The following is a 13,748-nucleotide window of genomic DNA, read 5'->3' as shown; positions in this document are numbered from 1 at the left end:
ACAACAGATGCCCCTCTACATTGCTTTCATTGATCTCACCAAAGCCTTTGACCTCGTCAGCAGACGTGGTCTCTTCAGACTACTAGAAAAGATCGGATGTCCACCAAAGCTACTAAGTATCATCACCTCATTCCATGACAATATGAAAGGCACAATTCAACATGGTGGCTCCTCATCAGAGCCCTTTCCTATCCTGAGTGGTGTGAAACAGGGCTGTGTTCTCGCACCCACACTTTTTGGGATTTTCTTCTCCCTGCTGCTTTCACATGCGTTCAAATCCTCTGAAGAAGGAATTTTCCTCCACACAAGATCAGGGGGCAGGTTGTTCAACCTTGCCCGTCTAAGAGCGAAGTCCAAAGTACGGAAAGTCCTCATCAGAGAACTCCTCTTTGCTGACGATGCTGCTTTAACATCTCACACTGAAGAATGCCTGCAGAGTCTCATCGACAGGTTTGCGTCTGCCTGCAATGAATTTGGCCTAACCATCAGCCTCAAGAAAACGAACATCATGGGGCAGGATGTCAGAAATGCTCCATCCATCAATATTGGCGACCACGCTCTGGAAGTGGTTCAAGAGTTCACCTACCTAGGCTCAACTATCACCAGTAACCTGTCTCTAGATGCAGAAATCAACAAGCGCATGGGTAAGGCTTCCACTGCTATGTCCAGACTGGCCAAGAGAGTGTGGGAAAATGGCGCACTGACACGGAACACAAAAGTCCGAGTGTATCAGGCCTGTGTCCTCAGTACCTTGCTCTACGGCAGCGAGGCCTGGACAACGTATGCCAGCCAAGAGCGACGTCTCAATTCATTCCATCTTCGCTGCCTTCGGAGAATACTTGGCATCAGGTGGCAGGACTATATCTCCAACACAGAAGTCCTTGAAGCGGCCAACGCCCCCAGCTTATACACACTACTGAGTCAGCGGCGCTTGAGATGGCTTGGCCATGTGAGCCGCATGGAAGATGGCAGGATCCCCAAAGACACATTGTACAGCGAGCTCGCCACTGGTATCAGACCCACCGGCCGTCCATGTCTCCGTTATAAAGACGTCTGCAAACGCGACATGAAATCGTGTGACATTGATCACAAGTCGTGGGAGTCAGTTGCCAGCATTCGCCAGAGCTGGCGGGCAGCCATAAAGACAGGGCTAAATTGTGGCGAGTCGAAGAGACTTAGTAGTTGGCAGGAAAAAAGACAGAGGCGCAAGGGGAGAGCCAACTGTGCAACAGCCCCAACAAACAAATTTCTCTGCAGCACCTGTGGAAGAGCCTGTCACTCCAGAATTGGCCTTTATAGCCACTCCAGGCGCTGCTTCACAAACCACTGACCACCTCCAGGCGCGTATCCATTGTCTCTCGAGATAAGGAGGCCCAAAAAAAGAATATCTGCTACCTTACCTTCCTGATCTTTCCTGAAACACAGTAAACACTGCAAGTTAATTCCGCAATCATGTAATTTCAATCAGATTCAGTCACTCTTCAAACAATTATTTCCTCTCTATGTATCAGCACTTCTAGCTCACCCATTTTATTCCTTATATTCCTTGCATTCATCGAAGCACAATTCAGGTTTTCCTTTAATAGCCTTACCCCCTTGTCTTAATTTGCAGTCTGTCCTGCTTGCCCCTTTATCCGATTATAATAGTTTAAATCTATCAGGAGAAGCCAGCTTGTTATTGCCCCTTTTGAAGATCTACCACTACCTTCCCGACAATGGCCCCAGGAAGCAGCAGTAATTGGACAGGATTGCTCAGACAAGGCCAGTCATGTACATCTTCATGCAGCCTCTACTCCTCCGATATTAGATTGTTGCTTATTCCTTACTCCCTTTGTTCTATCAGACAGCACATACTTTCTGTCAGGAATTCTATCCCACTATTTCTTCACCATATAATTTTCTTGGTATTAGTCATGTCATACTTGAGGCATAATTACAGCACTTTTGTATTCATAGGCATAATGTGTTTCCACACCATGGAAGAATGAACCAAATATTAAGGAACAATCCTGACTAAAATAAATCAACCAGCAATTTTGTGTATATTTTGTGCAAAGAAATGTATAATTTGGTGCCCTTGAAATAAAGCTTCACTGAAGTGGTTACAAGCTAGAAAATTATTGGGATTTATCAGCAACTATAATAATACCAGCAGTCAGCTCCATATACAGATCATTTTTGAGTAAAGAAGAGCACATTAGTTAACTGCAAAGGAAGGGCTAACACTGGGACAGGCATGAAAGGACAAACAGCACATTGTATGCTGATAATTTCTAAGGGCTGAATTTTACTAGCATCCTGGCGTCGGGAGTCGTTGGGGGGGGGGGGGCCCGGGAAATCCTTCCAGGAGAGGTCTCGACGCCAGGAAGGTCCTGCCCCATTTTACAGGCAGCAGCGAGACCTCGTGGCAGCCCCTCCACTGCTCGGCACCAGAACCTTAATTTCAATATTTAAATAAATTAAAATCACAGAATAATTACTTACCTTTCCACGATGAAAGTTTGGGGATGAAAGTTCAGGACCGGCAATAAAGTTTTTTTGGGGGCTGAGCGGGAAATAAATAACTTGTTTGGTCCTTGTGGGAGGGAGGGTGGAAGAGGGGCTTCAATCTTTCATTGAATGTTTAAATTTAAATGCAACTTGCAGTTCTCTTTAAAAATGTAAATTGACCTGAAGGGCTTGAAGCCCTTTAAGAATGGTGCTGGCACCTGCGTGGTTGCGCTGGGCGCTGTTGCTGGGGACAGAGCGCTCGTCCCCGCTACATCTTCGGGGGCGGGCATTCCACTCCCTCGATGTTAATGAGCTGCCACGAAGTATTGCGGCAGTTCCACAGTGCACATGCTGGTTTTAAAGCTCACCGCCGATCTGTAAAAATTCAGCCCAAAGTTTCTGATATCAGTCCTAAATTGCCCTTTCACAATTTTAAACTTGTGCAACTTTGTCTTATTGTCACGACTGAATTTGTGTTAGTTTTTCTCTTTTCTATCCTATTTATTCTACTAAATACCTCCACGAGTTATAGGCTGGGATTATCCTATTCATAACAGAGTTCCACCAAGACTGTGCTCCTTCAAGAAAATGCTGGTGGTGCAGCAGTGAGACTGTCACTGCCGCATTCAAAGTGAGGTCGATGGAATAAAAGGGGCAGAAATACTCCATGCGTGATTTAGCTGCAGCCTGATAAGCCTCAACAGAGAAATCCACCCATACTGCCTTTTTTACAGTTTCTGCAAGCACATCCTGTTGCATCTTGGCAAAGTTTCCATCTCCGAAAACATGAAAAGCTATAATGACTAGACTTCACAGGGTAGAGTTTCTGCTCAATTGTGCTGGCTTCATTCAATGCAATTTGCCCGACATCAGCGCAACCTGTGCAAAAGATCACAGACTTTTAAGTACAAATTACATTCAATGTAAACTGAGTTTCTGTGATAAAAGCAAAATACTGCAGATGCTGGAAATCTGAAATAAACACAGAAATTGCTGGAAATACTCAGCAGGTCAGGCAGCATCTATGGAGGGGGAAGCAGAGCTAACGTTTCAAGTCTGTAACCCTTCATCAGAACTGGCAAAGGTTAGAAATGAATTTGGTTTTAAGGAAGTGAAGTGGGGGTGGGCGGGGGGAGAGAACAAAAGGGAAGGTGTGTGATAGGACAGAGGGCAGGGAGATTAAATATCAAAGCTGTCATGAGAGAAAGGGAAAGAGTGTGTTGATGCTTGTGGTAAAGCATTAGTCCAGAGAGAGTGTTAATGGCAGAATAATGAGCAGCTCTGACTACATGAAAAACAGGTAGATGGTTAAAAAATAAAATAAAATAATAAAAAAAAGAAAAATATTAAAAAAGGCCAGTCATGCTCTGAAATTATTGAACTCAATGTTCAGTCTGCAAGGCCGAATCGAAAGATGAGGTGCTGCTCCTCAAGCTTGCATTGATGTTCACTGGAACAGTGCAGCAGGCCAAGGACAGAAATGTGGGCATGGGAGCAGGGGAGAATGGTGTTGCTATGGCCAGCCACCGGAAGCTCGGGGTCATGCTTTCAGACTGAGTGGAGGTGTTTCACAAAGCAGTCACCCAATGTGTGTTTGTCTCCCCAGTATAGAGGTGACCGCACTGTGAGCGGTGAATACAGTATACTAAATTGAAGGAAGTACAAGTAATTCGCTGCTTTACCTGGGAGGAGCATTTGAGACTTTGGATGGTGAGGAGAGAGGAGATAAAAGGGCAGGTATTACACCTCCTGCGATCACATGGGAAGATGCCGTGGGAAGAGACGAGGTGTTGCGGGTGATGGAGGAGTGGACCAGTGTGTCGCAGAGGGAACAATCACTTCGGAATGCTGACTGGGGAGGGGAAGGGAAGATGTGTTTGGTGGTGGCATCGCGCTGGAGGTGGTGGAAATGGCAGTGGATGATCCTTTGGCTGTGGAGGCTGGTAGGGTGGAAAGTGAGGACAAGGGGAATTCTGTCATGGTTCTGGGAGAGAGGGAAAGGGGTGAGGGTAGAAGTGTGGGAAATAGGTCAGACACAGTTGAGGGCACTGTCGACCACAATGGGGGGACAGGGGTGGGGAGGGAATTCTCAGTTGGGGAAAAAGGAAGGCACATCAGAAGCGCTGTTGTGGAAGGAGGCAGCATCAGAAAAGATACGTCGGAGACAGAGAAACTGGAAGAATGCGATGGAGTCCTTACAGGAAACCGGATGTGAGGAAGTATAGTCAAGGTAGCCGTTAGAGTCGGTGGGCTTATAATGAATATTAGTAGATAGCCTATCGCCAGAGATGGAGACAGGAAAGTCAAGGAAGGGAAGTGTCGGAGATAGACCATGTAAAGATGAAAGAAGGGTAGAAACTGGAACCAAAGTTGATGAAGTCGGAAAGAAAAGCAGAACTTCTTCAAGGTAGGCATGCCTGGAAGAGAAGTGGCAGTGAATTAATCACTAATATAAAAACAAAAGTGAGCCTCTGGCTCATTCTTTGACCAGGAGCCTCTGTCTCCATCTCTGGCGATAGGCTGTCTACTAATATTCAGTATAAGCTGACCGACTCCCACGGCTACCTTGACTACACTTCCTATAAAGACTCCATCCCATTCACCCAGTTTCTCTGTCTCCGACGCATCTGTTCTGATTATGCCATCTTCCACAACAATGCTTCTGATATGTCTTCCTATTTCCTCAACTGAGGACTCCCCCTGACTGTGGTTGACAGGGCCCTCAACCGTGTCCGACCTATTTCCCTCACTTCTGCCCTCATCCCTTCCCCTCCCTCCCATTGGCGCGACAGTATTCCCCTTGTCCTCACTTTCCACTCCACCAGCCTCCACATCCAAAGGATCACCCTCCACCATTTCTGCCACCTCCAGCGTGATGCCACCACCAAACACATCTTCCCTTCCCCTCCCCTGTCAGCATTCCAAAGAGATCGTTCCCTGGTCCACTCCTCCATCACCCCTGACACCTCATCCCCTTCCCACGCAATCACAGGAGGTGTAATACCTGCCCTTTTAGTTCCTCTCTCCTCACCATCCAAGGCCCCAAATGCTTCTTCCAGGTGAAGCGATGATTTACTTGTACTTCCTTCAATTTAGTATACTGTATTCACTGCTCACAATGCGATCGCCTTTACATTGGAGAGGCCAAACGCAGATTGGGAGACCGCTTTGCGAAACACCTCAACTCAGTGCAAAAGCATGACCCCGAACTTCCGGTTGCTTGCCATTTCAACACACCCACTGCTCTCATGCCCACATTTCTGTCCTTGGCCTGCTGTAGTGTTCCAGTGAACATCAACACAAGCTCGAGGAGCAGCATCTCCTCTTTCGATTCGGCACTCTACAGCCTTGCAGACTGAACATAGAATTCAATAATTTCAGAACATGACAGGCCTTTTTTAAAAATATTTTTTAACATTATTTTAGTTGTTAACCATGTGCCTGTTTTTCATGTAGTCAGAGCTGCTCATTATTCTGCCATTAACAGTCTCTCTGGACTAATGCTTTGTCTTTCAGCACAAGCATTAACATACACTTTGCCTTTGTCTCAGGACAGCTTTGTTATTTAATCTCTCCTGCCCTCTGCCCTATCACACACCTTCCCTTTTGTTCTCTTCCCCACCATTCCCCCCCCATCCCCTTCCCTTCCTTAAAACCTAATTCTTTTCTAACCTTTGCCAGTTCCGATGAAAGGTCTGAAATGTTAACTCTGCCTCGCTCTCCACAGATGCTGCCTGACCTGCACTTTTTGTTTTTATTTGAGTTTCTGTGATCTTTTGCGTTAGTTTAAAAAACATTGGCCACACACCCAGATCAAATTAATCCCAATTGGGAATTTCCACAAATTGCGCACGTTTGCAAACCTTTGAGGAGCCTCTTAAAATTTAAGCTGGTTCATTTGAACGCAAGGATACTAAAGGCACGTTTTAAAAGCTTTTGATCTTTTAAATTTACTAAGAAACTGATGACTGTACCTCAATATAACTAGCAAATGGCTCTGTATATCTTTAGAACGTAATTTTCTGTAATTTAAAATTGGGTTACACACAGGTGGTGGATTGACACAGTGATTAAAAGTGCTTATTGTTTGTGATAAACCCATTTTCAACTGACTAATCAATATCATAAGTTACCGCTCTTAAATATATCAAGGAATACCTTTAAAAGCATTTTTAAAAATTACATTATAAAACATTGCACAATTGCACTGGTTCATGACAGATACTACATTTTGGTAATAGCCATGTGATTATGAGCAGAAACTCAAGAAAAAAGACTTCTCTAAACCTGCACAATTTACACCTCGTTCGTCGACTGCTCGACCCTGTGGCAAAGTGTTAATTCAAAGGTCTCCACCCTGGAAAAGGCCTAGGACCTGATGCTGACCCAGTTGAGCTGACAAAGTTCAACTCAACAACAACTTGTATTTATACAGCACCTTTAACGCAATAAAACGTCCCAAGGCGCTTCATAGAAGCATTTTAAAGCAAGATATGACACGGAGCCACATAAGGAGAAATGAGGGCAGATGGCCAAAAGCTTGGTCAAAGAGATAAGTTTTAAGGAGTGGCCTGATGGAGGAAAGTAAGGTATAGAGTTGGAGAGGTTTAAAGAGGGAATTCCAGAGGTTAGGGCCTAAGCAGCTGAAGGGCCGGTTGTCAATGATGGAGCAAGTAAAATCGGGGATGCCGAGGAGGCCGGAATTAGACTCCCTGATCTGACACCATTCCTGCTGTAAGACTGCATCACACTGAAGGTTTCATACAGGGCTGACATTCAGGGGATAACACCTGACACATAGGGCTGGATTTTACCTTAAGGCGGACAGGACATCGCCACCGACGTAAAAGTTGGTGGCCAACCCGCTTCCGCCTAGCCCAGGGATCCGTCCCGCATTTTACGGACTTCCACCCACTTGGGGGAGGAGGTCCCGCCTGAGTGAGCTGCCGGCCAATTAGCCCAGCCGACGCCATGGCGCGTGGAGATTAGGTAAATTGGGCTTGCCTCACCAGAGGGATCGGTCCTTCCCTGGTGAGGCTGGAGTGGTTGTTTGGGGGGAAGGGGGTGTCTTGGGTCCTGAGGGTGGGTTGGGAGGCGGGGTTGGCCCTCAATCGGACACCCTGTGCCTGACTGCCATGGCACCCCCGCTGGTGTGCAGCAGGGCCGGCAGCTATCGCTGGGCGGCCTTTCACGTCCCCAGCACGCCCGCTTGCCCCGGGTAAAATACCCCTAGAGTCGGGCGCGGGCCCTTAAGCGGCCGTAAAGTGGCCACTTAAGGGCCTTGATTGGCCTTGGGGGAGGGGGTGAGGCAGGCCATTCCCCCACCAACCGCCCGACCACCGTAAAGTGCACCGGAGGCGGGAGCAGGGCGGGTAGGCCTCCCGGTGCCTCCTGTTCAATTTTGCGCCGCATGCCACCTACTGACCAGCTGGGGCGATGTAAAATTCAGCCCATACAGCACCAAACCCCTTCTCAAATACTTTTCCTGGATGAGCAGAAGGCCTATGACCAAGTTGGGCCAAAACAAATGGCTTTCTGTGATCCATTCCAGAAATGGATACCTCTCAGTGTGATGCCACAAGCACCCAATGCCCCAACCTGGCCAGACACCTAGCGAGCTGAAAAAATAGCAGTGGACAAAAGCAACCTTCAGTATTCAGGGTGGATGTCTTCGACGATTACACTCGTGCTACTGTAATGTTAAAATGTTCCACTTTAAAGATAAGGTTAGGTTTTCATGATAATGTCTAGTGCATTCATTTTTTAATGTAACCATTGAACCATATTTGAGCAATTTTCACAATTTCATTAACTGATCAGGTTGTCAAATATAACCACGTCTTAAAAATCTTTCTTTCCGGAGGCATTTGCTATGTCTTTGCAGATTAGTGACGGGAACAATGTTTCCTCCGATTTGTTTCCTCCTTCTTAATTATTTCCTATTCACATTCGATCACTAGAAACTAGTTATAAAGAGTTCGATTAATGCACAAGGTGTTATATATTATAACTAGTGTAAATATATCCTTTTAAAGTTAAGTATTCTCACCGTCTACAACAGCGACCAGCAGCAGTATGAGGGTAAAGAGTTTCATCTGCAGATCGTCACAGAGCTCCAGAAACGAGTTTTCATGCAGCAGCAACACGTATCAACGAGTCAATGGGCAGGGGCTCTGTGCTGGAAAGTCGCTGCTCCAGATATCACTCAGTCCTGTACAGTTACTCCTGCTTGGCGAGAACGACTGAAAGGGTAATGCTGAACTCTCAGAGGGTGCCTCTGTTTTATTTAAAATATTCTAATAATTGATCTGTATTTGAATAAATAGCGCCGCCATGTGTTCTAGCTCAGATTCTAAAATCAAGTCACAACCAGCTATATTTAACCAAACGGTTTGTCTTTGTACACCCTTAACGTAGTAAAATATCCCATGGCGTTTCACAGGGACATTACAAAGCAAAATATGACACTGAACCACAATTCTTTTATTCTTTCATGGGATGTGAGTGACACTGGCCAACATTTTTTTTTCAAAATATAGTTTATTCATAAAAATCTGTAAAACTTATATTACCAGTTTCAAACTGCACCAAGTCAAAAAATACAAACAGTGCAAAGGAGGTCCGTTTGCTTCATTACAATCATGAGTTGCCTCACAACCCTTCCATTTCACATTTGTCATGCCAATTACATTTTTACATTTTACAGCAAATGAAAATTTTCCCGATACAGTTCGAGGGGTTTCCCATGGATCCAGCCCCTCAGTTCAGCTTGGTGGGGGGACCTTACACTGTGGTCTTTCCCCATTGAGCCTTTGCTGCAGCTGCCCCAAGCTTTAGTGCGTCCCTCAGCACGTAGTCCTGGACTTTGGAATGTGCCAGTCTGCAACATTTGGTGGGGGACAACTCTTTGCGCTGGAAGACCAGCAAGTTTCGGGCAGACCAAAGGGCATCTTTCACCGAGTTGATAGTCCACCAGCAGCAGTTGATGTTTGTCTCGGTGTGCGTCCCTGGAAACAGCCCGTAGAGCACAGACTCCTGTGTTACCAACCTGCTTGGGATGAACCTCGACAAAAACCACTGCATCTCTTTCCACACCTGCTTTGCAAAGACACATTCCAGGAGGAGGTGGGCAACCGTCTCTTCCCCACCGCAGCCACCACAAGGCCAACATTTGTTGCCCACCCTGAATTGCCTGTGAGAAAGTGGTGGTAATCTGCCTTCGTGAACTGTTGCAGTCCATCTGTGCAGGTACACCCCACAGTGCTGTTGGGAAGGAAGTTCCAGGATTTTGACCCAGCAGCAGTGAAGGAACAGCGATACAGACTCAAGTCAGGATATGTGTGACCTGGAGGGGAACTTGCAGGTGGTGGTGTTCTCATGCCCCTGCTGCCCTTGTCCTTCTAGGCAGTACAGATCATGGGTTTGGAAGGTGCTGTCGAAGGAGGCTTGGCAAGTTGCTGCAGTGCATCTTCTAGGTGATACACATTGCTGCCACTGTATGGTTGTGGTAGAGGAAGTGGTGGAGGGAGTCAATCATTAAAGTAGTGGATGGGGTGCCAATCAAGCGGGCTGCTTTGTCCTGGATGATGTCAAGCTTCTTGAGTTTTGTTGGAACGGCACCCAACCAGGCAAGTGGAGAGTGTTCCATCACACTCCTGACTTGTGCCTTGTAGATGGTGGACAGGCATTGGGGAGACGGGAAATGAGTTATTCGCTGCAGAATTCCCAGCCACTGTATTTATATGACTGGTCCAGTTAAGTTTCCGGTCAATGGTAATCCCCAGGATTTTGATGGTGGGGGACTCAGCAGTGGTAATGCTATTGAATGTCAAGGGGAAATGGTTAGATTCTATCTTGTTGGAGATGGTGTCATGCAGGCCCCCACCTGCCAAGAATGAGGCACATCAATTTTGCCACATGGACATTAAATTTCAAATTGTTGCTGGGAAGAAGAGAAGGCTTGTTACAAGGGGTTGCCAGGCCCCTGGCTGGAAAGACATTTTTGCATATTAACAGACAGTGCTTGTAGACAAAGGAGCTACTCCTGCTCCAATTCAATCCACAAACAGACATGGTCACATGACTAACTTGCTATTGCAGAGTTTGAACTGAGAGTTTTAAATTGTAGAGACAGTGTTTGAACTGGCAGAAAGCAGAATGCTCCTGGACTGAAGGAGACCTCCTGTCTGCCTGTCTGCTTCCATCTCTTTCTCATGGAACTGAAACTCACTGAAGACACATGAACCCCAAGAGAGAAAAGTCTCCTACAGTGAACAAGGGTTAAGAAGAATACTAGGCCCTAATGAAAAGCAAGAACTACCTACAATCAAGGACTATACAGTGAGCTCAAAGACCTGTAACAAAAAAACTCTTCAGATATTGCCTCAAACTTTTACACTTTATTTTTCTTCTGCTCTTTTCTGTCTTTATTTGCATGTGTGTATCGCATATGCATGCTAGTGTGGGAGTGTCATGTATCCATAGGCGTCAACCGAATTAGAGTTTAAGTTTAATAAATTTCAATCTTTCTTCTTTAAACCTAAGAAAACCTATGTGTGTGGTGGTTTCTTTGCCTTATAATTGGAAAGTGGTGAACAAGGATTCACCAAGGCAGAGCTAAAAACACAGTGTATTTAAAAATAAAATCCTTTGCAGTAAGACCAGGTGAAGGCTCAAAGGGAACCCTAGACCTATTTCTCACCTGGTCGTAACAATGGTCATTGCCTGGCACTTGTGTGGCATGGCGCAAATGTTATTGGCCACATATCGGCCGAAGCCTGAATGTTGTCTAGGTCTTGACTCATGTGGACATAGACTGTTTCAGTATCTGAGGAGTTGCGAATGGTGCTGAACATTGTGCAATCATCAGTGAATATCCCCACTTCTGACCTTATGATGGAGGGAAGGTCATTGATGAAGCAGCTGAAGATGGTTGGGCCTAGGACACTACTCTATGGAACTCGTCCAGTGATGTCCTGGAGCTTAAATGTTTGGCATCCAACAGCCACAACCATCTTCATTTGTACTAGTTATGACTTCAACCAGTGGAGAGTTTTCTCCTTGATTCCCATTGACTTCAATTTTACTAGGGCATTTGATGCCACGCTCAGTCAAATGTTGCCTTTATGTCAATGGCAGTCACTCTCACCACACCTCTGGAATTCAGCTCTTTTGTCCTTGTTTGGACCAAGGCTGTAATGAGCTCTGGAGCCAAATGGCCCTGGTGAAACCCAAACTGAGCATAGGTGAGCAGGTTATTTCTGTGTAAGTGCTGCTTGATAGCATTGTCGATGACACTTCCTCTCTATGCTGATGATCAGGAGTAGACAGATGGTAATTGACTGGATTGGATTAGACAATATTAGGGCAGAAAACATGTTTTTTTTTAATTCATTCATGGGATGTGGGCATCGCTGGCCAGGCCAGTATTTATTGCCCATCCCTAATTGCCCTTGAGAAGGTGGTGGTGAGCTGCCTTCTTGAACCGCTGCAGTCCATGTGGAGTAGGTACACCCACAGTGCTGTTAGGAAGGGAATTCCAGGATTTTGACCCAGCGACAGTGAAGGAACAGCGATATAGTTCCAAGTCAGGATGGTGTGTGACTTGGAGGGGAACTTGCAGGTGGTGATGTTCCCATGCATTTGCTGCCCTTGTCCTTCTAGTTGGTAGAGGTCGTGGGTTTGGAAGGTGCTGTCGAAGGAGCCTTGGTGCGTTGCTGCAGTGCATCTTGTAGATGGTACACACTGCTGCCACTGTGCATTAGTGGTGGAGGGACTGAATGTTTGTAGATGGGGTGCCAATCAAATGGGCTGCTTTGTCCTGGATGGTGTCGAGCTTCTTGAGTGTTGTTGGAGCTGCACCCATCCAGGCAAGTGGAGAGTATTCCATCACACTCCTGACTTGTGCCTTGTAGATGGTGGACAGGTTTTGGGGAGTCAGGAGGTAGCCTCTGACCTGCTCTTGTAGCCATGGTATTTATCTGACTACTCCAGTTCAGTTTCTGGTCAATGGTAGCCCCTAGGATGTTGATAGTGAGGGATTCAGTGATGGTAATGCCATTGAATGTCAAGGGGAGATGGTTAGATTCTGTCTTGTTGGAGATGGTCATTGCCTAGCACTTGTGTGGCACGAATGTTTCTTGCCATTTATCAGCCCAAGCCTGGATGTTGTCCAGGTCTTGCTGCATTTCTACATGGACTGCTTCAGTATCTGAGGAGTCACGAATGGTGCTGAACATTGTGCAATCATCAGCGAACATCCCCACTTCTGACCTTATGATTGAAGGTAGGTCATTGATGAAGCAGCTGAAGATGGTTGGGCCTAGGACACTACGCTGAGGGAGCTCAGATGATTGACCCCCAACAACCACAACCATCTTCCTTTGCACTAGGTATGACTCCAACCAGCGGAGGGTTTTCCACCTGATTCCCAATGACCTCAGTTTTGCTGGGGCTCCTTGATGCCATACTTGGTCAAATGCTGCCTTGATGCCAAGGGCAGTCAGTCTCAACTCATCTCTTGAGTTCAGCTATTTTGTCCATGTTTGAACCAAGGCTGTAATGAGGTCAGGAGCTGAGTGGCCCTGGCGGAACCCAAACTGAGCATCACTGAGCAGGTTATTGCTAAGTAAGTGCTGCTTGATGGCACTGTTGATGACACCTTCCATCACCTGACTGATGAGGGGCGGTAATTGGCCGGGTTGGACTTGTCCTGCTTTTTGTGTACAGGACATACCTGGGCAATTTTCCACATTGCAGGATAGATGCCAGTGTTGTAGCTGTTCTGGAACAGCTTGGCTAGGGGCACGGCAAGTTCTGGAGCACAGGTCTTCAGTACTATTGCCGGAATATTGTCAGGGCCCATAGCCTTTGCAGTATCCTGTGCCTTCAGTCCTTTCTTGATATCACGCAGAGTGAATTGAATTGACTGAAGTCTGGCATCTGTGATGCTGGGAACTTCAGGAGGAGGCCGAGATGGATCATCAACTTGGCACTTCTGGCTGAAGATTGTTGCAAATGCTTCAGCCTTATCTTTTGCATTGATGTGCTGGGCTCCCCCATCATCAAGGATGGGAATATTTGTGGAGCTACCTCCTCCAGTTAGTTGTTTAATTGTCCACCACCATTCACGACTGGATGTGGCAGGACTGCCGAGCTTAGATCTGATCCGTTGGCTATGGGATCGTTTAGCTCTGTCTATTGCATGCTGCTTATGCAGTTTGGCACGCAGATAGCTTCACCAGGTTGACACATCATTT

The 13,748-nt window shown here is 46.4% G+C and overlaps 1 protein-coding gene across 2 annotated transcripts in view; it reads right to left on the bottom strand.

Annotated features, from left to right (window-relative positions):
- The window catches only part of zgc:113337 (uncharacterized protein LOC503741 homolog), a 73,896-nt gene extending 65,118 nt beyond the window's left edge, over nucleotides 1–8,778 (bottom strand). For both annotated transcript variants that reach the window (XM_068040600.1, XM_068040599.1), the window contains exon 1: nucleotides 8,540–8,778. In XM_068040600.1, coding sequence (XP_067896701.1) covers nucleotides 8,540–8,585 — 46 coding nt within the window. In that variant the 5' untranslated portion in view covers nucleotides 8,586–8,778. The remainder of the gene's footprint in view (nucleotides 1–8,539) is intronic.
- Nucleotides 8,779–13,748: the final 4,970 nt, after the last annotated feature.

The sequence above is a fragment of the Heterodontus francisci genome, chromosome 10, assembly GCF_036365525.1.
Source record: "Heterodontus francisci isolate sHetFra1 chromosome 10, sHetFra1.hap1, whole genome shotgun sequence".
In the NCBI taxonomy this organism is placed as follows: Eukaryota; Metazoa; Chordata; class Chondrichthyes; order Heterodontiformes; family Heterodontidae; genus Heterodontus; species Heterodontus francisci.
Note: the sequence above shows the minus strand (reverse complement) of the source record. Positions and strands in the feature narration are given on the sequence as shown.